This window comes from Taurulus bubalis, assembly GCF_910589615.1.
Source record: "Taurulus bubalis genome assembly, chromosome: 4".
Lineage (NCBI taxonomy): Eukaryota > Metazoa > Chordata > Actinopteri > Perciformes > Cottidae > Taurulus > Taurulus bubalis.
Genome location: NC_136592.1, coordinates 18,728,593 through 18,753,266, shown reverse-complemented (window position 1 = coordinate 18,753,266; position 24,674 = coordinate 18,728,593). Strand labels below are relative to the sequence as shown.

Sequence of the window (24,674 nt, the reverse complement as noted above, 5' to 3'; positions counted from 1 at the left end):
TGATGGACAGCTATTATCTGAGGCACTAGCAGGATAAGGTCTCAGCTATTGTGAAGGATAATTAGTCGCTTGCAGCTCCTTTCAGTGGTTCGGTGCACACCTCGGACAGAAAGAAAAAGGCTTTGTGGTTCATTCGTCACCCCACCAAACTAGCAAAACACAAGCAATAAAGACGGTAAATTGAATTGAGACAACCACTCAACACGAGAAGTATTCAAGCGTTACCATATTTATCAAAGAGCAGTCATCAAAAATAAGACATTCTACGTACATTCATCAGAAAATAGCCTATGTGTCAGATGGTGGTTGACATTAATTTAACTAAACAAGCCTATTAACATGTCCCAAAACAATTTTAACAACTCCAAACGGCTGTGTAAGTCTTTTTGTTTCTTTCACACAATACATCCCCATAACATACAGAAACAGTCCAAATCTGATCAGTGTACAAGTCTGTTCCTGTCTCGCTCACAGAAAATCACACAAATCGACTGAAATCTTAAGACTATGGCACAGCCTAAATAGATGATCAAACACATTCAAGACACTTCAAATTTCAAAAAGAACGTAATTCTTAATGATTTATTAATTAACTTTATTTGGAACATAGCAAAAGACTATATACAAAATGTATCAGTAAAAAATGTCATCTTCACTCGGTTGGTTGCTTTTCTTGAATAGAAAACCAGCAGGCCTCAAAATCTAAAATCTAAACAAACGAAAAGAAAAAAAAGAATGGGAATAAAACCTCTTTATTAGAGGAAGGTTCAGTTCAGTCTCTCTGGTTTGATTAATGGCAGCTTCTAAAAGCCCACATTAATTGCTTTTCCTTGTGCCATTCTGTGTCCAGCGAAATAAGTTGATTACGAGGAGCGTCGCAAAATGTCCAACAAGAAATGACAGATGCGAAATCAAGTGAAATCCAGTTAGTACAAGCGGGATGTGTAAACTCCAAAAATATATGCCTCACTCAAACTGCTATCCACGTGTGTGTTTTGTCCTAAAAAATAGATTTTCACGCCTGCATTGCTTTTGTTTACTATCCTGCAGGGAAGTAAATATACAAAGAGAACCACAGCAGTGTGACCCATTTGAGTTAGAATCATCATGAGTTTAGGCATACACTTTTATTTGACAGCGCCTGACCGAGTTGGTTCCAATTGTATGGTGGCTGTCTGAGGTTCACTGGTTAAAACCACAACCAACCTCCTTAAAGTTTCTTCCTCCGCGTGACAGGTTTTGTAAAAACGGTTTCCATTATGCGTTTGCGTCTAAGGTTTATGCTCGAGGTTGGTGCCTCTCCCTCTATAATCCTTTTCAGTGCTCGCGGGAGCGGATCAGCTGGGCTGGGAAGAGGTGAGATCAGGTCCACCTCTGTTATGGGAGGCGGCTCCAAAATGGCTTTGGATCTGAAAGTGAAGAAAAAAACAACTGAGCAGGGAGTGATTTTCTTTAGCCGGAACCAACAAAGCACATTAGAGTGCAAACTAAAGCCTAGTTTATGGTTCTCCGTCACGTCGACGGCGTAGCGTGACGCCGTCGTTGAGCATTCGAAGTTCTGCGTCGAGGGAACGCGTTGCTCTGCAATTAACCGCCATGCCGCCAGGGGGTGTGTCTGTGTGGCTGTGTGGTTTCAGGGGTTATAGCCGAATTCCGGTCACAGTAAACAATGGCGACCAAGTTGGAGCGGCTGCATTAAAGTTGGAGCTCATCAATATTGAAGAGCAAATGCTTATATTGCAAATGTTGAAGCGCAGGCGACAGAAGACGTTTGCGGAGGTGGTCTGTACGACCACTAAACCGGTCGAGGCTGGGAAAAAGCAACTGCCGGAAATTACGTTCTGAGCGGACCAATCACAGCGCTTGCGGTCCGCGCCAACGCGACGCGTAGTTAGGATTTTTTGGAGGTGCGCGTCAGGCTACGGCGTAGGGGTCTGCGTCGACGGCGTAGCTACGGCGTAGGTACGCCGTCGACCTGACGGAGAACCATAAACTGGGCTTAAGCAGTTCTTTTGTATCCTCGGTCAACAGGATCTTACTTTGCTGTTCTTTTGCCTGCTTTTCTGGTCTTGGAAACACCTGCTGCTTTCTCCACTTCCACAAGATCTTCTTCTGAAGCAATTTCATCCTGAAAAAAATAAAAAATATAAAAGCTTTTCAAAAGACCTCTTGTTCATTAACCCTTCAAAGAGGGCCAGATGTGAAGATCCCCGGGGGCCAATAGTCCCTTCTGACATTTTTTAACCATAAAAGTAACATGCAAATAATACACTATTTTCATAGTCACAATTATCTTTTTCTTTTTTTCAAATGGCAATGTAACCAAATATAAGCCACTCAGGCAAAATGTCTTTTGCCAAAATTACTTTGCTCCTTTTTTTTTTAGGATAAATGGAACTTTCAAAATCTGGCAAGTCTGTCATTATTATGTTATACAGTGTGTAAAAACAAAAAAGTTAAGAAATTTATTAGAATTTTCATCAGGTTTCTCTTCATAAACAATTGTAAATGAACATGAAGAAAACCTTTTAGATTACAAAAAAAGGAAAGTGGCCTTGAGTGGGGGCCCACCCCTCCCCCACAAGCAAGCCCGGTGCTGTTTTTTTTAAAAACATTACCGTAATGTGACGCATACCAATGGCAAGTTTCGCGTCTTAGCGTTCAGAATCCGTTGGAATTGCGTCGATAGCGTACATTTTCGAAGAGTTATGCCGTGTTCCCACCAAAACAGTTGCGAAATATTCGCGCGTCCAGATTACATGTTAAGTCAATGCACAGCCGCGTTAGGTTGCGAAAAAGCGGATTTTTCGCCGGGCGTCGCGATAGAGGCGAAACGGCATTGCGAATATTCGCAACTCCGCTTTTTCGCCGGCGTTCAAATATTTCAACTCCAGCGAATAATTCGCATGACGCGGAGTTGCGAAAGCCAATCAGCGTTGAGAAGCTCCGCCCGGCATCACCGCCGTTACTGAATCAAACTGCTGCTGGCCCGCTGAAGGAGCGCTGGAAGCGGCTTCATTCAGACACTCGTCCTGGAGGAGTCGGAGCTGTGTGCGACTACGGATATTATGAACCCAGACACGGGGCGGTTGATGTTCCGACGTGTGTGGGACTTCCTCAACAAGTATAAAGCAGAACTAGAGGTTATTTCAATACTGAATGGCGGAAATAGTAAATGCTTTCACAAACACGGAGATAGAAGCTCCGCCCGGCATCACCGCCGTCCTGCCGTTACTGAATGAAACTGCTGGTCCGCTGAAGGAGCGCTGGAAGCGGCTTCACTCAGACACTCGTCCTGGAGGAGTCGGAGCTGTGTGTGACTACGGATAATGTTATGAACCCAGACACGGGGGCGGTTGATGTTCCGACGTGTGTGGGACTTCCTCAACAAGTATAAAGCAGAACTAGTGGTTATTTACCTGGTGGATGAAGGAAATAGTAAATGTTTTCAAGACACAGAGATAAGCCCCGCCCCCTTTCGCCAGCGATGGTTGCGAAAAAACGGATTAACCACAGAGCGAATTTTTCACCTGCGGCGCGATATAGGCGAAGTGGCATTGCGAAAATTCGCAACTGTTTTGGTGTGAATACGGCATTACGGTAATTTCAATGCGGCATGTTACTTCCTGTTACTGGCGATAAGGTCCGTACTAGAAGAGTCAGTGCTCGCGGGCAATAAATAATTATAAGACCGAAGCTGCGGGCCGTTTGAAATCTTTGGATACCCCTGCTCCAAAGTGTAGCGCATGTCTAGGAACATATGTTGTGACCGCAACAGCATTGCAACCATGCAGTCATTAAAACGTTATTGCCGTGTAATCAAGATCAAAATGAATGTTGAGCTTTGAGATGGGTGCGGTCCGAGCAAGAGCGCCAGAAGTAGGGGGGTAGAAAGTGGGGAAGGGTTATTATGGTTATTTTAGTTTGAGAGAAAGAATGAAAAAAAACTACTTTGCTTAACATGCATGTCCAGGTTAAAACACAAAACCAGCCTCTTTCCCATTAAAAAGTGTGAACCTCATACGCAGAAGCACTTACTTGAGGAGCAACAGAGGTATCTTTGAAAACTCTTCTCCTGCTGCGAGTGACAGGTGCTGCAGACTCTTCACTCGGTTCAGGAGACTTTGCTCTTTTAGCTGACACAAAGACACAACACAGGGTTAAAACCATGATAGATGAATGGACGAACATGCAGGTAAACGGATAAAATGCTCACCTCTTGTTTTTCTTCGTGAGGGGGAGTAGATGAATGAATGCTCGCCTGGACTAGACTCTTCAGGTTCAGGGACCAGGCTTTCTTTCAAAGGAAGTAGTGAGTGAACCTCCTCCACTGTCGACTTCGTACTCCTCTTTCTGGTTCTTACCATCTTTGTGACGACTATTCCTCCTGCAATTGCATAACAAAGAGTTTACATTTTTATGTTTATACATTTAAGCTGCTTTATTCTATGATAAACATCCTACAGAAAGAAAAAAAAAAGTACAATGCCGTTATATTTTTTGGTCTGGATGCAGCCTCATACATACCTTCCTCTTTTTCGTCCTCATCCTGAAGTCTCTTGATGAGGGCGTCTGCGACAGGGGTTTCAGAATCCACCTCCAACGGTGAATCCAGTAAAGGAAGGTCTTCCTCTGGGTGATCCCAAAGTTTGCTTCTAGTTGGTCGACGGGAGTTGTTGCTATTAAGTTCTGGTTCAAGTAGAACTCCACTTTCTTTAATATTTTCAGTTATAGTCTCTCCTCTTATCTTCTTTGCACACTGAGGAAATAATATAGGAACCAGTTTGACCTGGGAGTGTAAAACGTCATTAATGATCAAAAGTAGATGGATCGGGTATATCAACATGGAATAATGTAAAACAGACAAAAAAGGAGAAGCTTCAAATTATACGAGTTAAAACTAACTATTTTTGGCGTAATGTGTCAACATCAGATACTAGTGAATAAGATGAAGCTTTACATACTCGGTACCTTGCTGACAGAAAACATTATCTTATCTGCGACAGCTCTCAGCTTTTCATTTAAACTTGCAAAAAAACTTGTGCAACTTCGCTATAGACGCGACGATGTGCGCACATCCATCCACCTGGCAGTGCATTCACACACCTCCCACAAGAGCCTATGATAAATGATTTATGAGTTTTGAAAGAAAAAGGAACTCTAATGAGTGCGATGATGCCTCCCTCGAGAGTCTAAAACGATTCATGAGTTGTACTTGAATCAGTTTAGAAGCTTTGCTCCACTTTTGTTATAGGCCAGTCACTGCCACAGCCCCCTTTTTGCCAATGGACACTTTTCACATTTTGATATATCGTAGTAGGAAAAGCACAGGTGAAATTTATAACATTAACGATGGTCTAATTTAAGTGTCCCAGACCAGTAAGCTATTCCAGTGAGCCAGGATGTACAACACCAGGGTCTCTCCTAGGTGGAATCCTGTCTTTTTTTTCTGCTGCCAAAGGGTGTGGGGCCCGAATGACAGAGTGAGCTATAAAGCTGCTTGTGGCATTAAAAAAAAGAAAGAGATAAATTACTTACTTGTGGATAAACATTTAGGGTAATCAGGTTAGACTGTCGAGTTGCCCTGCCGGGGCTGCAAGGTGTTTTGCTTTCTTCCTCGTCTAGCAGTGATGGCTGTGTCTCTGAGGATTCCGTCTGAACTTTCCTGGAGTTACGTTTGACAGGGAAAGCAAAGACCTCCACCTGTTCCTTCTCATCTTCCAAGGTCTCGAATGGTGTTGCCACCACCTCAATGCTACTCAATGTTTTTCTGCTGGACCTCCTCGGAGTGATGCCCTGAGTGGTCCAGCGTTTGGCTGGTGTGGGAGTCCTGGTGCTTGTTCGTCGAGACACTTTTGTATCTTTGACAACATCCTCTTGTTCCTCATCATCTTCACTCTGAGTCCTTTGGCGGGTCCTTATTGAAGTGGCCCTCTGGGATACTACCCGTCTGGCTGGAGAAGAGGCCTTAGAGGTTGATGCAACTGTGTTGTCATTATCCATTGAGTCCCACTCTTCAACCTTGTTATTAGGAGGCTCTAGCTGAGCTTTGCGAGTACTTCTTCGAGGTGTGCTAGCTTGGACTTGAGTCTCTTTATTCTGTTTACGTTTTCGAGGTGTACGACTTGGTGAGGCAGGTAAGAGAGTGCTTGTTTCTACCTCCTCCTCTGGCTCCTCTGCTTCTTCCGTGAGGGGAGAGATAAAGGTAACTGTCCTCCCTCTCGTGGTCCTCCGTGTTGGGGTGGAAGGTGCTTTCATTTTCCTCTGAGAAGTGGCCGTCACTGGCACGAGCTGTTCCTCCATCTGGCTGATCTGCTTCACAAGTTCCTTTTTAACATATTTATCTTTAATCTGTCTTCCCCTGGTTCTTCTTGTTGTTGTTTCATTCTCCATCTTGATTTCTTCCCTGTCAACCTCTCCTGTCTCTGCTAAGGCTTTGTGGTCCTGCTTCTTCTCCTCCATGGCAGTTGCAGTCTCTGTGCCATCCGTGTCCATATTAGCGTCCCCATTTTCTTCCGGGTCCACAGCAGGTGTTGGTTTGTCCTTCTCCTTAGCAGTAGTATGTTTCTCTGCCGAAGCGTCTTTGTCTTCCACAACTGCTGGGACTTCTCCTAGTGTAGTTGGTCCAGAGACCGAAAGACCTTCTTCCAACATTTCTGCAGGGATATCTCCCACTGGACTTGGTCCAGAAGTTGATAGACCTTCAGCTTCTTGCTCTTCAGCCAACATTTCTGCTGGGACTTCTTCCACTGGAGTGAGTCCAGAGACCGAAAAAACTTCAGGTTTCTGATCATCAGCCAACATTTCAGCTGGGACTTCTCCCACTGGATTTGGTCCAGAAGTTGATAGACTGTCAGGTTCTTGATCTTCAGCCAACATTTCTGCTGGGACTTCTCCCACTGTAGTTGGTCCAGAGACTGAAAGACCTTCAGATTCCTGATCAGCCAACATTTCTGCTGGAACTTCTCCCACTGTAGTTGGTCCGAAGACCAAAAGACCTTCAGGTTCCTGATCGTCAGCCAACATTTCTGCTGGGACTTCTCCCACTGGAGTTGGTTCAGAGACTGAAAGACCTTCAGGTTCCTGATCTTCAGCCAACATTTCTGCTGGGACTTCTCCCACTGTAGTTGGTCCAGAGACAGAAAGACCTTCAGGTTCCTGATCGTTAGCCAACATTTCTGCTGGGACTTCTCCCACTGGGGTTGGTCCAGAGACCGAAAGACCTTCAGCCAACATTTCTGCTTGGACTTCTCCCACTGGACTAGGTCCAGACATTGATAGACCTTCAGGTTCTTGATCTTCCGCGAACATTTCTGCTGGAACTTCTCCCACTGGACTAGGTCCAGATGTTGACAGACCTTCAGGTTCATGATCTTCAGCCAACATTTCTGCTGGAACTTCTCCCACTGGACTAGGTCCAGATGTTGACAGACCTTCAGGTTCATGATCTTCAGCCAACATTTCTGCTGGAACTTCTCCCACTGGACTAGGTCCAGATGTTGACAGACCTTCAGGTTCATGATCTTCAGCCAACATTTCTGCTGGAACTTCTCCCACTAGAGTGGGCCGAGAGACTGAGAGACCTTCAGGTTCATGCACTTCAACCAACGTTACAAACTTTGCATCACTCGGTTCATCCGCATCTTCTTTCTCATGGTTTGTCTCAGTGTTTTCAGTTTGTATGTCATTAAGTTTTGAAAGTTCTGACTCTGTCGCTCCATCTACCACAATTCCATCCATGGTGTCCATCTCTTTCCTCTGTTCCTCTTCAGACACTTCTCCAGACAGAGGAGAACCCTGATCATCTGTTCCCAAAAGAATAACCTCAGGTTTGGTTACAAATTCGTCAATAGCCTCCACTGCTGGAGACAGGGTGGGAGGGTTGGAGGACTGCAGATCATTCTCAATAGGAAGTGTATCTGCCTCTTCATCCCTGTCCTCGTCCATATCGAGCATCAGAGAAAATCTGCTGTGAGTTTCAGACCTTGGGTCATCTGGCACAATGGTTTGCTGAAGTTCAGGGAGACCCAGCTGAGAACTATCGACCAGGCCACTCTGCCCCCCCACAAGCTCCAGGGGTACCAGTAGAGTAGTCGAGGGTTTGAGTTCCAAGTATGATGATCCTCGATCTTCCGCCTCATCTGCCTCCACCCCTTCTTCATCTGCCCCGAGTCTCACCATCACCACCTCCATGTCCTCCTCTAAAATCTGTAATAGATCAAAAATATATTTCTTGATTTATTTTGTGATTGATTAAAACGTCAGAAAATTAGGACAATGCCGATCACAACTATGCCTAATCAATAGAGTTCTACACTGGTTACCTTTATATCTGCACCGGGTGTAGTCATAGAGAACTCTGCAGCCTCCTGCTCTGACAGACTTGGCAGGAAGTGTGTGTGTCCCTGCTGTTCAAAGACTGAACTGGGTTGGAGGGGTGGAAGCCTCCCATTACCCTGGACTTCCTCAATGATTTCCACCTCACTACCAGAGTCCTCCTCCGCCTCCTCCTCCTCTTGATCAGACTCCTCCTCCTCCTCATCCTCCTCTTCTTCTTCTTCTTCTTCTTCCTCCTCCTCCTCCTCTTCTTCTTCTTCCTCCTCCTCTTCCTCCTCCTCCTCCTCCTCTTCTTCTTCCTCCTCCTCCTCAGAAACAGGACTAGAAAGCTCTTCACTATCGTTTACGCTCACAACCGCTAGGGAGATGAAAAGAGAGGGAACAAAATGGGTAAAACCGTATTGTCAGAATCCTAGTGTTAATGTGCATATGTGTCCAATCTTCCGTACAGTGGGAGTCTGTTCCAGTTGGCTCAGAGGATGTCACAGAGGCAGTAGATATTTGGCTGGTGAACACTGGTGGAGCTTCAACACTGGCCTCCGTCTCTTCTTCAACCTCACCTGACCTCACCTCACTGGAAGAAAGGAGAATACATTTTACACTGTGAAAAACAAAACAATAAACAGCTGAAACCAAATTCCCATGTCTATAGTGATATGTACACTTGTTGACAAAATAAACTAGAGTGTTTTTTTTAATATGGACTATGACCTAAATAATATTTTCAGCCAAGTGAAACCATTGAAATAATTATACATTTTACATATGACCTACAAACCCTGAGCAAACTATGGCTAGAGCCCAGTAAGCAAAACAAGAGGTTATTCTGCTGGCTAAATGAAGATTTAACTAAGTTCTAACCAATTACCATCAATGAAAAGGGGCAAGCACATACAAAAACAGCCACTCATTGCATCAACTCCACTAGCTCGCATATGAATTTATTGTGAAGGAATAGCTCAGTGCGTAGCAAGTGTGTGATCGAGTAAGAGAAAGAGAGTGACTTTGGATGCGCTTAGAGCAGACAGGTGTTGGCGATCGGAGCAGAGGAGAAATTACAAGTTAAGTTGTCTAATGAACATAAAAGTGTTGTAGTTCCTGTGTCTTGCTTCAAAACATTTGAACGGTGAACAATTCAAATGTATTGATGGTATATTTTTCATGTAGGGGGGCACATTAATTTATATACATGCATGCGTGTAAAACCCACACAAAATAGAGCTCCCTGAAACCCCCCATGGAATTAAACAGTGGAATAAATAGAACATACATGTAATGTTTTTGTGTAAATAAAAAACTGAATGACAACAAAATATTTAGTGTTACAATGCAAGTGATTTCTATTCTTATTAAATTATATATGTTTGAGAGAGTTTTTGTTGGCTTTTAATGACCAAATAGTTGGTGATATAGGGATATTTTTTTAATATAAGAGAAAAGGATACAGACCTGTTGAAGGATGTCTGGGTCTGTGATGCATTGTGGATTCCTGAGCGGATAAGCGGAAGATCGCTGCCAAACAGATGTCTCTGCACAAACTCTGTCAGATCTGTGGGACGATGCAGAATCATAACAGCTTAGTCATTGTAAACTTGATATAATGTGTTGCCTAATATGTAATAAAGTGGTTCAACCTCCACTGGTAAGAGTTTCAGAAAAGCCATGTGTTCCTCGTATTATTGTCGATTTGAATTACTATATCTATATCTATATATATATATGAGGTGGTGATATATTGTAGCTTTTTACAGTATACGTGCATAATTTAAAGATAGACCTGTTGATTGCTCTAGATCCTCTTCTGGTTCATTTGTGGTTTCAGTGGCTTCTGTCTGGACGGCCTGTCCCACTCCTAGATCCGGATATTCAACATCAGGGTCAGAGTTCTTGCTCTCAGTTACCTGGTTGCAAACTAGTGGCATAGCAAATGTGTCAAACAATGTTTTTCAAAACACCTTTTATTTCTAAAAATTAAAACAGAACATAGCACAGTTTATATTTTGTTGCTGGGCAGTACTGATGTGAAGCATTCCATCAATAATACAGTTGTAACAAAACTCAAAAAATTCTGCAAATGAATTACCTTGATTGTGAATAGAAATCTCCACCTGGTGAAGACTTGCAGCATCTTTATGCTCACTAATTGACTCAACATCCTGTTCATCCTGCTCTTTGGTCTGAACTTTTTCTTCGTTTTCAGTCTCCTCTTCTAGACCAATCTGCATCCTGTCCTCAATTGTTTCATCTTCCTTCACCTCCTCTTCACCCCCCTCTATATCCTCGATTTGTTCAGTGGTTGGTGAGGTCTCTTCCTCTAGCTCTTGATTTTCAGCGAGGCCTTTGATGTTCAATGTCACTACCTCTTCTTCCTTCTCTGTAGTTGTATGCCCCTCTATTCCTTCCTGGTCCTCTGAGATATCAGGAAGCGGTGCATCATAAAACTCAAGAGTGGTCTCTGTTGAACGAACAGATATCTGGCTGGTGTCGAAGCTCAGGCTAAGAGTTGCATCTGACGGTCTTGTTTCTGCAGAGGCTTCATGGATAGAGGACGACTCCCTCTCAAAGCATCTCAGCTGTGGGGAGGGAATACCACCTTCTGGAGGCAAGAACTTCACACAAGGCTGTTCCCCTTCCTCATCTCCATTCTCTTCCTCCTCAGCAGGCTGCGAGGACCAAGTCTTGTGTGTAGCCTTGGATAGCATGGAGCCTCTGGTCAGCAGGCTAATCTCACTGTCTGCTGCCATCTACAGAGGAAAACAGTTCAAAAGAAGATTACAAAATACATTTTATTATAAAAACAAAATCAAACCTACCAGCTAAACAAAGAGGAGGATAATTGATGAGTGTGCTGACACAGATCAGTAAGCACAAACTAGTGAGTGAGTTTGTTTGTGTGTTTGTGTTTGTGTGTGTGTGTGTGTGTGTGTGTGTGTGTCTTTTCAGAGTCAACACACCACGCCTATCTATTTCTTTGGCTTACCCCATTGGTCCATCGGATGCCTTTCTCCAGTTCAGGAGATTCTGCTTCTTCGATGAAGGTGATCCGACTCTCTTTGCTACGGAGTGGAGGGGTGATGGAGCGTCCTGGAGAAGCAGACGGGGTGGCGACGGGTGTGGGCCTCAGGCTGCTGCGCAAGATGGACTGGGGAGTGAAGGCTGAGAACACAGGGCCAGAAGCAGCCAAGGCCCGAGCTCGCTGAGAGAAGAAAAACATAAAAAAATGTAAGTAAGCGATATCAACATGCTCCACAAACACAAAGTAAATTATTAGGAAAATAAAACTATACATAAACAACATTCCTAAATATGGATTGAGATTTGACTGATTTGGATATCCTGCTTGGGTAAAGGATGTTGTTTCAAATTCTCACTCACCTTGACAACTTGCGGGGTTTGCAGCAGACTGAGTTCAAGGACCTTGCTGATGCTCTTTGGAGAAACCCAAGAGCTAGGAGGTCTGGGAGGGCTGTGAAGAGGCCGAGGGGTCTGACAGGAGGGGTGAACCACCAAATCCATCAGCCTGGTGCACATTGAAGAAAAGGAAGGAATGCAAAACATCCATGACTTTAAGACAGTGGTTCTCAAAATGTGGGGCGCGAGGGGATGATGCCGTTTTTTTATTAATTATTTATTTTATATATATATATATATATATATATATATATATATATATATATATATATATATATATATATATATATATATATATATATATATATATATATATATATATATATTTAAACTTTACATAGTACAAAGTACACGGACATAAAACGTCATTAATAGATACATGAAGAAATGCCTGTACTTTCATGGAAATGTTTACGTCACACCGTTAACAGGTTACGCATTATACTTGATTTAATATCATTGCACTGTTGTTGTCGTTGATTGTTGTTTGTCTCATCTAACGTTTCATGCCTAGAAAAATTCCTCATTCGTGTAAACATTCCTGGCAAATAAACGGTTTCTGATTCCGATTCTGACGCATGCTCGACTTGGCGTTTTGCTAAAAGCCTCCGTCTTTTCTGCTGTTGCGTCTCTCAAAACAGAATAGAGATCTAAGCTCAACATTGAGCATGAATTGAGAGCCGTATCAAATCTACAACCATGTTTAAAACATATTTGTAGAGGAAAGCAGCTCACTGCAGCCACTACTACTGATACAACCTGATGCTCACACATCTGCACTCATTTAGTTTTGCACAGGTTGAACTTTATTATCTTGAAAATATATTCAGTGCAAAACAGGTTATTTGCAGCCACAATAGGTCTTTTTTTTGTGCCAAATATTAGTTATTTTTGGCACAAATATAACTTTATTTGCAATGTTCTAAAGTGATTGAAGATATTAGTTTTTGTCTGATGGAGCAATCTCGTTTACTTGAAAGGGATTGCAATTTTCTTTATTCTATTATTTGAAAAGGCACGGATGGAAGAGTCACAAAAAGTTGGACCATTTTGTTACAATTTTGTTGGGGCGGTAGGGCCCGAACATTTTTCTTCTTCCAAAGTGGGGCGTGACAGAAAACGTTTGAGAACCACTGCTTTAAGATGATGTCTGAACAAATTTGTTGTGTATGAAGCTAGCTTTTTAGAATAAACATAAAATATTTTCTGTCTCGGCGTCCACTCGTGATGTCTCGCACACTTAAGCTCCTAATATAAGTGAGCAAAACTCAACTAAAAGATGTGTTGCATTAAATAGTGTTAAATATTGTGTTGATATTTATACATTCAGAAAACGTTTCACGAATCAATGATGTGCATATTTATTTAGTAAAATGTTATGAACATGTTCCATTTTTGTATTTCTTTTATTGATGACACAATGTCAATACATATATCAATTATTATAGTATATAAGTTAATTACCTAAGTTAGAATGTTATAGAATAATAATAATATATATATATATATATTATTATTATTATGTTATAATGTGTTAATGTTATAGAAGAATAATAATAATAATAATAATAATAATAATAATAATAAATATATATATATATATATATATATATATTATTATTCTATAACATTCTAACTTAGGTTATTCAGCTTTTAGGGATATGAAACATTTGAAGATCCTCAAAAAATTACAATAAGCTACAATACATATGAAGGCACCGGCGGACCATTTCTATAACGGAGTTCAAAGGGTTAAGAAGTGCCTCGCTCGGATAATCGACAACTAAATGTAATTATTTTAAAATAATGTACTCATTTAATTGTTTTTATGATGTAAATGATCAAAACAGCTGCTATTCTTAAGTCTGATTCAAAGTAGTGCATGTTCAAAAACACTGATTAAACTACCCTGTGTCTGAGGAACAAAAATATTGAGTGTATATATGTACAGTATGCTTCACTCAAGCCAACATGGAGCTCATAGTAGATTACCTTGACTTTCGTTTGGAGGTCATAGTGATGGGAGTTCCCAGAAAGGGGTCAGAAAAGGCCATGGAGGATGGCTTGGGGCTCTGAAAAGCAGCTGTCCGGGGGCTAGCAGAAACAACATTGACATATTATAGAAGATAATAAAAATCCATTACCCCTGAGATGCAATTCTGGTATTTCATGCTCACCTCTTGGCTGGGGAGGACTGGGGTGTCGCTCCTTTGCCCAACCACACCTCCTCAATCTTGGTCAGGACATTGTTGATGAAGCCGGCCCTCGACATTACCTTTTCACTGGTGGAGCGTTTGGTGATGGTTGACAGTGGCTGTGGCCGAGAAACTGGAGCCGTGTGTAAATATGTTATTTAGATTTGACAAACAACATTTTAAGCGGTTGTTTACACTACACTAAAACTAGAACAACAGACACTGATGCTATAGTTACAAGGAACAAAAATGTTACCATTAACCATTAGTAAGTTTGTTAGTCTTACACAGCACTACAGAGTTCAACATTTTTAAACCAATAGTTGTTTTGGGCTTGCTTGTGAGAGCCCTAGTAAGTAACTTGTAACTTGAATATAAAAATCATTGATAAAAATTGTTTGCGTCGAAGCTTTGTTCGTCCTCTGCACTAACAAAAGTGCACAAATTGCTTTTGTGGGTGCAACCGAGGGTGGACACTAGGGCTGTCCCAAGCAATCCCACAACAACATGCACTCTCAAAATAAAATCGGCATGATTTTTGCTTATCGAGAGTCTCTCCTTACCTTCTCTGTGGACGGCATTGGGATGCTGGTAGGGCTTTGCTCTCTCCATTGCCAATTTCCTCTGGACTCTGGGCAATACCTTGCCATACTGATCCAATATCGAGTTCCTGGTGTTGGACCGTTCTTTAAGCTTTGGGTCTCGCTCATTCTAAGAACAAAGAAGCAAGAGAATGTGGTTATTAATCTAATGGGATTCAAGTTTCTTCTTTCTATATAGTCGTACAGTGCCTCACAGAAATATCATATTTGGATATAGTATATCCAAATTGAGAACAATGTATTAATACAGTTGATTCTGAATACTAGATACTAAATAAATAAATAAATACATGTCACCTACTGTATATCAAGATAATGCTGTGATAATGTGTGTCATACATACCGCCAGGTTCATTTTGAGGCTGTGGTTGAGCTGCAGGGCAGGAATGTAGTTGGCCTGCTGAAGATAATGAACCATCAGTAGTTCTCTGTTCTGGAGACCGCCTGTACCCTGGAGGAACTTCTCCAAACTCTCCTGAAACACAAACCCAAGACCCAAGAGTTTTAGGCATCCACTTTATTTCCAAAAACAAACAAAAAGGTGAATGTAAAAACAGAAAAATGAAAGGTTGAGTTTTAAAATCTGAGAAATTGACTCATCTCTCTCTTACCTGCTCAGTGAGGCCCAGGGGCAGTTTGAGCAGCTCCTTAATGAGGCCCAGCTCCTGGCAGCTCTCATAAAGGAAGCACAGCAGCTCTCCCATGTTAAGGCGATATGAGTGCTGGCGTAGTAAGGACCACGCCTCTACGAGACACCTGAAAGAATAACCAATAATTGGATTGCTATCCTGCTTGTGTCCTTAAACAAAAAGCCATGTTATTGCCCCCTCTTCACATATGCACAACTTCGAGTTTTACTAACAACACCAGCAGTTGTGGCAGTGTACGTTCCCTTTGTTCTTACCTGTTGTGTAGCAGTACAGACAAACAGAGTTTGGCCTGGGAGGTGGAGGAAATTGGGGGCTTTGTAACGTGGAAGTATCGTAGTGCCACTGAGTGTTGACCCTGGCACATCAGTGCTTGTAGGACACGCTCATGCTGCCACTCAAATTGACACTGAGAGGCAGCTGGATGCAGGAGCAACTCGAATGAACTCTGATCAGGACAAATAAGAAAAAGATAGTATAACATTTCTCAGAAGTGGTCGTAATATAAATAGTGACATTCATGTTTATAATAACTTTGTGAATGTCCTAGTACTTACGTTTAATTTCCCTTTAAATACAATACCACTTGTTAGCCTGCCACAACCTCTCTGTATTCAAAGTTACATCTCAAAAAGTCAGGAAAATATTTAACCGTGTGTACCTGGTGGTCACGATGGTCCAGCAGCCAAAGGCCTTGTACTAGTTTCACAAGTCCAATAGGGATTGCAAAAGCTGGGGGGAAAGACTCCACTGATGCTGCATCCTTATTGGTGAAGGAGTACATCACATCGAGCAACAGGTAAATCACCTGGAACAACAAGTCAAGGCTTATACACGAAGGCTTAATATAGTGTATCATTAGGAAAGATTTACAACTATGGCAGAGGTTACTCAATTGTAAAATTAAGAATCCATGCACCATGTTAAGATTTCAATTATTAAAAAAAGTAAACAAATGGAAAACAATCATAAATAATCTACTAAAAATCTGTGATCTTAAATCTGACTGTTTTACATAATGAAACCAACAGAATAAAAAAATCATTACATGTATTCTTTTGTGCAATGCTTGAACAGTGATACAACAGAATCCCTTTTATCTTCCGTTTCCTAGAGCTGTATATCCACAGGTGGCCATGGCTCACATTAACATGACTTTATGGCATTAATAATTAAAGGATACAATTGCATTTTTAGCAGCTTCTTCAATATTGTCCAGTAGATAAATGTCCAACAGGGCCTGTGGATAAACGGGTATAAAATACATTATTTACACATGATGAAAGCAACAAATGCAAACTCGTTTTGATATCAATTAGAGGGTACATAATAAATGATTAACAATAAATAAATTCATGCTTACGTGCAATGTAGGTGGTGGGTATAGGCCCGTCCCACCCTCATCCCTCTTCCACAGGTTGGTCAAGCGTTCACCACACTGGCCAACCAAACCATCAATCATCAGGCAATCTGCACACCACTTGCCCCTGAGAAGACCACAGAGTATGTTGGCATTAGATCAACGTAGACTATCATCATCGTAAAAAAAAAAGTAACACAGATTATTTAGAAAATTATTGGTTAGCTGCAGTCCTAGAATTTTAATATATTTAACATTCTCCAAGCAAAGAATACTCACTTAGCCAGCCTGGTGAGCTCCTCTCTGCGTAAAGTGTAATAGTTGCTGACGATTGAGTGAGTGTAAATAGGCCTAGAGATCTGGAGCGAGTCGTCATCTGGTGGGGAGAACAGTTACAATACATAGAGAAATTAAATAAAAATGAATATAGCGATATTCAAAAGTTTAGTAACCCCTTAAGAAATTGTATGCTCTGAAAATTTTCTGTAAAAAGTTAAAAGAAAAAGAACCAGACATTTCTGCTAATTGTAATGAATAATTGTTTACAGTGGCGGCTGTTAATTAGCTACACCTCTTGCAGCCAGCTAAGACCTTGAATTTCTTAATAATTTCATACCACATCATGCTACACAATGCTTCTAGTTAAAGAATAGTGTAAGAGTAAAATTGTATGATGTAAACTTAATTACATGTATTAGTTATGACCACTAGTCAGCGCTGTTCAGGTGTCTGGAGGTGAGAGTAAATTGAGAGGGAGAAGAAGAGAGAGAGGGAAAACGGGGACTTGACGGTTCAGCTGGAATGTGGAGTTTGACTAAAGTTATGAGGAAAACCCAGAGCGTGTTGGAGTGATTTATTCCTGCTGATACACCCACGTCGCAAACAATAGTTTTAAGTCACTGGGTCAGTAACCTAAAGACATTCAACCTGCTTTTAACTTTTTACTTTTTACTCACTGACTGAGAAATTGTTTTGTGTGAAATTGCTCGTAATGTTTCCCAAACCAGCAACACCTTACCTGATCCTTCAGGCAGTAGACCGGTACGACAGAACCAGAGCACCACCTGAGCGTACTTTGAAATTAGACCAGACACCAAGTTCTTGTTCATCAGTCCCACCAGGCCTGCACAACAAAAAAAATAAGTAAAACCTATCAATAACTAAAAACAACTTATTGTTCGCTTGATATGACTGATCAAAGAGTGGACACAAAAAAAACACTTGCAAGAGGGTTTCATTACAGTTAAAAACAAATGGGAAGTGAGAAAAACAGATCTGTGGGCTGGTTGAACCTATTTTCGCTGACATCACAGGGAAACATAACACTTGTTTGTGTGTCTGTGTGGATATCGCACCTTTTTGTGTGAGCTCCTGGGCTTCAGTGAGCAGACAGTGGAAGATAGTACTGAGGTTACTGAGCATTCTCTGGCTGTGCTGCAGCAGCTGCATGGTCTGAGGGTCTGTGAAGTTGGATGAGCTATCAAACTGCGGAGCGCCTAGAGAACAAAAAAAACAAAAAAAACAGGAGGACCCGATACAAATTTATTAACAAAATTGCAAACAGCAATGAAATAGAAGGAAACAGGAGGGATTTCTAGAATTTACAATATTGACAAATAGACACGGCAAGCATTTGCTCCTTGGTAAGGTTAAATAATACTGGACTGTGAAAGATTGGTAAATTCAGGTCGTCAACCTGAATTTACCTGACAAACAGGCTATGCAAACATATTCAAATGTATCACATATAAGCTTTGTCAGATGTCCAGTTCTTGACAACCACAATCCCAAATGTATCAATGTTTAAAATAAAGAAACATTTTATAATTTTTTCTATTGTGAAGACTGCCAAATCTATTTTCAAAATGCAACATATTTTTCCTGTCTAAACAACAGTTTATATAATTCAGAATCTCATTTGATTAAAATTATAAAATGATATTTAAACATACAGATGCCATCCAGTTCCTGCTTGGTCTGAACCACTTTATTCCAGGCCCAATCCAGAATGTAGCGCAGGTTCAGTGCAGAGCCTGGTTGTTCTGTATAAGAGGAGAGAATTATAAGCATGAGAGTTGACTGTATTTATGTACATGGCTTAAAGATGTACAACGATGAATGTCTATGTGTGAGAAGAAGCCAAAGAGAGAAACACTGAGCAAATGTCTTCACCACATATGGTTGGAATTTGGATGAGCAAATTAAGAAACAATTTGGCAGTTACATAAGTATGACTCCTCACCTTCTGCAGTCCACTGCTTAATACAGCCAGTGATCAGTCCCAAGGAGCTGGTCTCCACCGCTGTTGACAAGATGGCATCCAGCTGCTCCTCCTAAGGATCAACATCAAGTTGCATGTACACATTACTATCAAAACCTCTGAATACATACATTTGTAATTTCTGTATATTGTTTTGTAATGTAAACTTAAAAACATCAAGAATTGTGTGTTGCTTTGTGTGAATAAGTGCTTCTGGAGACCACGGTGTCAGCTTAATGTGTGTGGGTACCTGAGAGAGGCTGGAAGCCTGAGTGTCAGCCAGGCGAGATGAAAGTAGGCCGGACATGAGGCAGCGAGAGTAGCTGGTGGAGATGATGTCACTGGAACAAGGAGCCGCTTTCTTCAAAAAGCTCAGGGTCTGGTGTTAATGAAAATGGTGAGGTGTAATAGAAGTCTACTTTCCATTCACATATTTACATCCTATTTGAAGAGTAAATATTGAGTAGTGTCAGTAATAAACATCATATGATCTTATGCTAATTAAAAAACAAGAACCCACAAAGAAAAGGCTGTGTAAACTAAAATACAAACCGATTAAATCCTACCTTTAAAATTATATAAATACTAGTAGACAATCCCACAGTTCGGTTTGTATTGCTGTTTTGGGGTCATGGTTTCAGTTTGCTTTGCACACGAGTGAGAAGAAAAACCTAATGTTCGGTTTAAACGTCATTGAACGGTTTGTTTGGTAATAAACCCTTTTGCATCACTAATAGATACAATGACATATTCACCTTTTTATAATTTGGATCAAATGCAATAAAATAAATGTTGAGATAGAAATAAAAAAGACTTGCCTCCTTCTGATACCCAGAGCAGGTTAAGTGCACAATTCCAGAGTTAAGCAGGCACGTAGCATCTGTAATATGGAAGGGGAAGAAGAAAAAAAACGTTATATATAACAACAAATTATATTTCAACTACAAACCTGGGCTTGTCTGCATAAGTAATTTAATGAGAATGTTGTATCATCTTTCCATATTATGTGATACATATGTTGTCTCCACCTACCAAAGTTATATGTGGTGGGGTTAAAATACTGTTCTGGTGGGGGGCTGGTGAAGGGCAGGCCCCTACTCAGGCTGCGGTCGTGCACCACTACATCCAGGAGGACATGTTGGGACACCATCTGCACCACTGGATCCAGAGACCAAACTGCCAGGTAGGGACAATTTTGTAGAGACTCTCCCGTTCTGACAAGAACACAGAGTGAAAAACAGTGTCACAGTAAATCAAGCAATCAAGAAACGTCTTATGAAATCAGTCTCTATGGTACCTCAAAGAATCTGGCATCTGTGCGTGGTACCAACGGTTGATGTCAAAAACACCGATGTAGGTAGATAGGGATCCCTGACCATAGGCCTTGACTTGCCAGCTGAAGATAGACACACTGGTGTCCGGAGATGCAACTGAAAATTGGGTGAAGGAGGAGGGAATGAGAGCGAGGAAGGGAAAAAAAGTGTGTTTTGACGTTTCTGTCATGCAGTAGATTGTGGTCATAGAAACAGTTTTAATGAGATCACACGATGGTATACCCATTCAAGGATTACATTCTACTTCCTTGACAACACTGGCAATGTATAAGCACTAACCATTCAACTCTGATTGGAAATGTTTAAAACCTGTACTACTTGGCTCCCTACATACGCATGTATTCCATTGGTATTTCCAGGGGAAGCGGGCTAACCTTCGTTCATGCTGTCATCCCTGTCAGGGTGGGGTCGGAACTTCTCGATAGTCTGGCAACTCAGCAGGCGGGTGTTGGTTGCCTGGGTCCTGAGAGGGAAAGCTGAGCCACTTAACTCCTGACTGTACCGTTCCTCGCAGTACTCCAGACCCTGTAAGACCGAAAGTTAAAGAGGGAGGTGAGTAAATCAGGAAGGTAATCATAAGGTACATTTGCTGGGACTGATACAGAACCAGCCAAGTGAAAGTCTCACTCAGTGAAGACATATAGAGAGAGAAAATATTTATGTAATATCTGGTGTAATGTTTTTAGGCCCTACAGACCTCATAGAGGATCTTCCCAGAAGGTAGACACTTCCTTTCACTGAAGGCCATCTGAAGCAGGCGGAGGCTGACCATATCTCCCTCACTGTGTGGGAGTAAGAGGAGGCAGATGAGAAATAAGAAATAACAAAAAACACACACTTTGCCTGGATTGAGTACTTGGAAATATAAATAATGTCAATTTACGGAATCTCATCCTCACAGGAGAGCCAAAATGTAAGCCGAACTTCCAGGTCCTCTTCCAGAAGCAAGAAACCTCACACAAAAATACTATTGACAATTGTAATAATACTAATAACTAAAATCACAACATTGAAACAGAGGTTTAGATTAAGACATTTTTTAAAAGAAATCTCTAGCGGCCTTTAACAAATTCTATGTTGAAAAGAAATTAATAAGATATTGCTTTGAGTTACAGAAGCTAGTGAAACAGCTATGTGACGCCATGACTGTTAATATTCAAAACAAAGAACAGAGTGACATGCAAGACTTACAGGTCCTGAGAAGACTGGACAGCCCAGAGGTAGCAACAGTTCCTGGGGTCATTTTCTGGCTCCTGAAAAGTGAAGGCATGCACAGGCACCCTGCCACCCTCTAACTGGGAGTGGTATCTACACATGAAAGACATCAAACACACATTAATGTAATGTTTTTTTGTATTCAAAATGTACCCATCAATGGTATTCTTGAAATAACGATATATAAAAAAAACGCACTCCTTCTTCAGAGTTTTCATGTTCCACAGATGTAAGTGTCCATCGGAAAATCCCACTGCAAGCTGGTTGGTCCTGGAGATATAATGCAGAGCTGTGGCTCCAACTCCACTGGGCCCATTAAGCTGGAGACAAAGATGTCTGCCCTGCCTGGTGCTGACTTCTCTCAGCCGGGGGATCTCTGCAGGAGATTTGGTCACTACCTGCAGGTCTGGAAACACAGAGTAAATAGTTTTAGATAGAGAAACAAACATGTCCTGCAGGAAAAACATAAAGCAAATTAACTAGAGAATAAGCCTATGTTACTACTTCACTAAAGGGTTCTATAGGTATCAGTATAAAACCATGTTGTTTTTTAAAACGATTGTTTCATAGGGTGTGCTGAATAAGGGGAACCGTTTTTGTTCTTCCTTAAGAGGCGTTTTTACTCTACAAACAAAAATAACATACACATAAACATGCAAACACAAATAAATCCAACTCTTTGTCACACAAGCTAATCACCTGAAGACTCCAGTTCACTTTGGCTGCAGGACAAGTCATCAAGACAGAGGTCCACAAGCAGAACATGACCAAGATCCGTTACTACGGCAGCAATGCCGAAGAACCAGCGGAGACTCTGGTGAAGATGCTGGGTCGAAGTGCTTGCTCCGCCATAACTCACTAGCGGCTCAATAGCTGTAATCTAAAGTGGAAAGAAGGGGAAAAAAAGACAGATGATGTTGAGGTTTTGATGGATATGATGTTTTGTTTGTAAATCAGAATTTTGTATTTATCAATAACTACGTTAATACCTGTAAACACCTAAATCTGCTAATTGAAACATCTACAAAACTACACATTTCTCTTCAAGGAACAATGCATATAATAAAACTGCCTGTAAGCGGACATCAATAAATGGTTGTAGTCTGCAATTTCTGCCAAAGGAGGTGTTGCTGTATATTCAAAGTGTACCTAAATATTTAATTTCTTTTTTTGAGAGTTCATTGTAAATACTTGTAAAGCAAGCATTAACATTTGTATTGGTCAAGTTGCTTGCAACGATTGGGATCCAGTTATTTTTTGCTTCCAAGACAAAGACGCGTATCTTAATGTCAGCAATATGGAAAATATGTCTGATATATTTAAAACAAATCTTTTGTCTCCTGGGACTGCTCAATAATTTTCTATATTCCAATGACTTAACTGATGTTATAAATGTTGCCTGAAACCTGGGATCTGGCACTCCAAGAATGTAGGATTCACATTCAAAGCAAGAGACCAGATAAGAGTAAGGAGACCTGAAGCGCCGCCAACTCACCCTGCCTGGTATAACCACAGCTTTAACCACTCTTGACAGTCCCAAGTCATAAAGACATAGCACGCTGCCCTCTGCTTCCTCCAAACCAACCAGTAATCCAGACCTAGTAAAATAAGACCGTAAAAGGAGTTAACTTTTGACATTTCCTAAGCACCATCATTATTATCTAAAAATCTTTCTTTGTAATAAAAAAAAGTAGAGGCTGACAACACTAACAGTTGTAGGCTATGACTCACTGCAAGCTTAATAGTTAAAAGTTAATTTCAATTGATTACAATCCACATCAAAGAGTGATAAACACATAAATAGTCAAACACAGCTCTGACCGTTTGAGCCAGCCGAAGTCCCTGGCTGCATGGACACTGGGTGGGTGCTCGCCTCCACCACTGAAGCAGTATGCAGACAGACGTTCTCCTGTCACTGCATGGACAACTTCCAAATGGGGGCCACAGGCCAGCCAGGCCAGCCCAGTGCGGCCTTCACACAGACAAGGAAATGTAAGGGGGTTATGATTATCACTTTCCATTTTTAAGAAGAAACCAGCTTCTTAACCTGCAGCGAGTTGTAAAAGCTATTCTTAAGATAAAACTTAAAAATCACTCATTTTAAGTTCTTATTTTTTTAAGATTTTGCTTCAACTTTCGATTCTGCAGTGACTTCTATGTTTACATTGTTGGTTGGCTGTTGACTTTAGTTTTTACTAGTCAAGTGTAATAGACGGATGGATAGATAGAAAGTTCTAGATTTATCCCAGTCCAAAACTGTACCGTTACAGCAAAAACACTTTGTACTGTACTTGTGTAATATGTGTAATGGAGCAACACAATTTAGCACATTAGTTCTTTGAAACTACACCGTTTTACTTGTGTACCCATTTGTCAATGCAACTAGTGATGGAGTGAAGACAATATAATTTTTGGATCATTGATCAGTAAGACTTACCAACAGTGAACTTCCCATGTAGCACAGAGTCTAGAGTGATCTCATCCTCCCCTAGAGCATCTTTAATAACTTCTGGGAACGGCAGCAGGCTGCTGGTGACTTGGGCAGTCAGGTCATGCATTGTTCACTGCATAAACAACACAGGATATACCGTACATTAGAAACACCCTGCCCTAGATACGTTCATCAATAATGTCAACCTTTGAAAGACTCTTTTTGTTGCCCTTTCTACGCCATAAATCTACTTCAAGCTTTATCTGAACAATCGGGTTTTACAGCACAAAAGAGGTCTTTCTTTAACGCCACAGTTGCAGCTCCAGTTGTCAGGAAACATGCTGTCAGCAGTTTTGCTGACAACTGGTCCTGCAACTGGGTTTACTTTCTAATAAACAACCCATGACATACAGCTTCAAATCTGTTTGCAGATATGACTTGAGTGATATTGAGTTCTGATAAAGCGTAAAGCACTATTTAAATAATTATAATAAAGAATACTATAATATAGAATAATAATAAAGAAAACCCAGTGTCCTATTTGAACCCCTCTCAGACAAACTGATAATGGCCAGTGCCCATACATTATTTATTTGCGTTCATCTTTTTTTGGAATGAATAAAACAAAAATATGACACAGTTGCCAGGCTCACATGTTGAGAGTAGCATACAGTTAATGCCTACATCTAAATTATTTAAGTAAAAAAAAAATGTTAAAACGTTTATTTGCTTATAGCTGATGTCATTAACAATGGTGTTGATTTGGTTTCCATTTATTATTTTGTTATTATCCTATTTACCCGAGACTGTAAATGTTTATGATGCCACTCAGCCTTGTTATTGCACTAATGCTCATACAAGGTAATATTCCTTACAGCAGTA

At 41.1% G+C, this 24,674-nt stretch overlaps 1 protein-coding gene across 1 annotated transcript; it reads right to left on the bottom strand.

Moving 5' to 3' along the window:
* Nucleotides 1-213: 213 nt before the first annotated feature.
* Nucleotides 214-23,919, bottom strand: ahctf1 (AT hook containing transcription factor 1; the record flags this gene model as incomplete). The annotated part of the gene is made up of 39 exons (XM_079216777.1): nt 214-1,409; nt 2,040-2,128; nt 4,039-4,136; nt 4,217-4,387; nt 4,528-4,789; nt 5,539-8,208; nt 8,325-8,695; nt 8,787-8,911; nt 9,787-9,886; nt 10,115-10,249; nt 10,421-11,081; nt 11,318-11,533; nt 11,713-11,857; nt 13,741-13,842; nt 13,926-14,076; nt 14,507-14,654; nt 14,889-15,020; nt 15,157-15,301; nt 15,450-15,640; nt 15,854-16,000; nt 16,376-16,432; nt 16,556-16,679; nt 16,832-16,928; nt 17,571-17,675; nt 17,908-18,048; nt 18,505-18,594; nt 18,795-18,885; nt 19,063-19,191; nt 19,631-19,692; nt 19,845-20,026; nt 20,110-20,242; nt 20,521-20,671; nt 20,844-20,928; nt 21,338-21,454; nt 21,560-21,767; nt 22,061-22,241; nt 22,857-22,959; nt 23,183-23,333; nt 23,799-23,919. 39 exons carry the CDS (start codon nt 23,917-23,919, stop codon nt 1,211-1,213), a joined length of 8,586 nt encoding a protein of 2,861 aa, XP_079072903.1. The 3' UTR covers nt 214-1,210.
* Nucleotides 23,920-24,674: the final 755 nt, after the last annotated feature.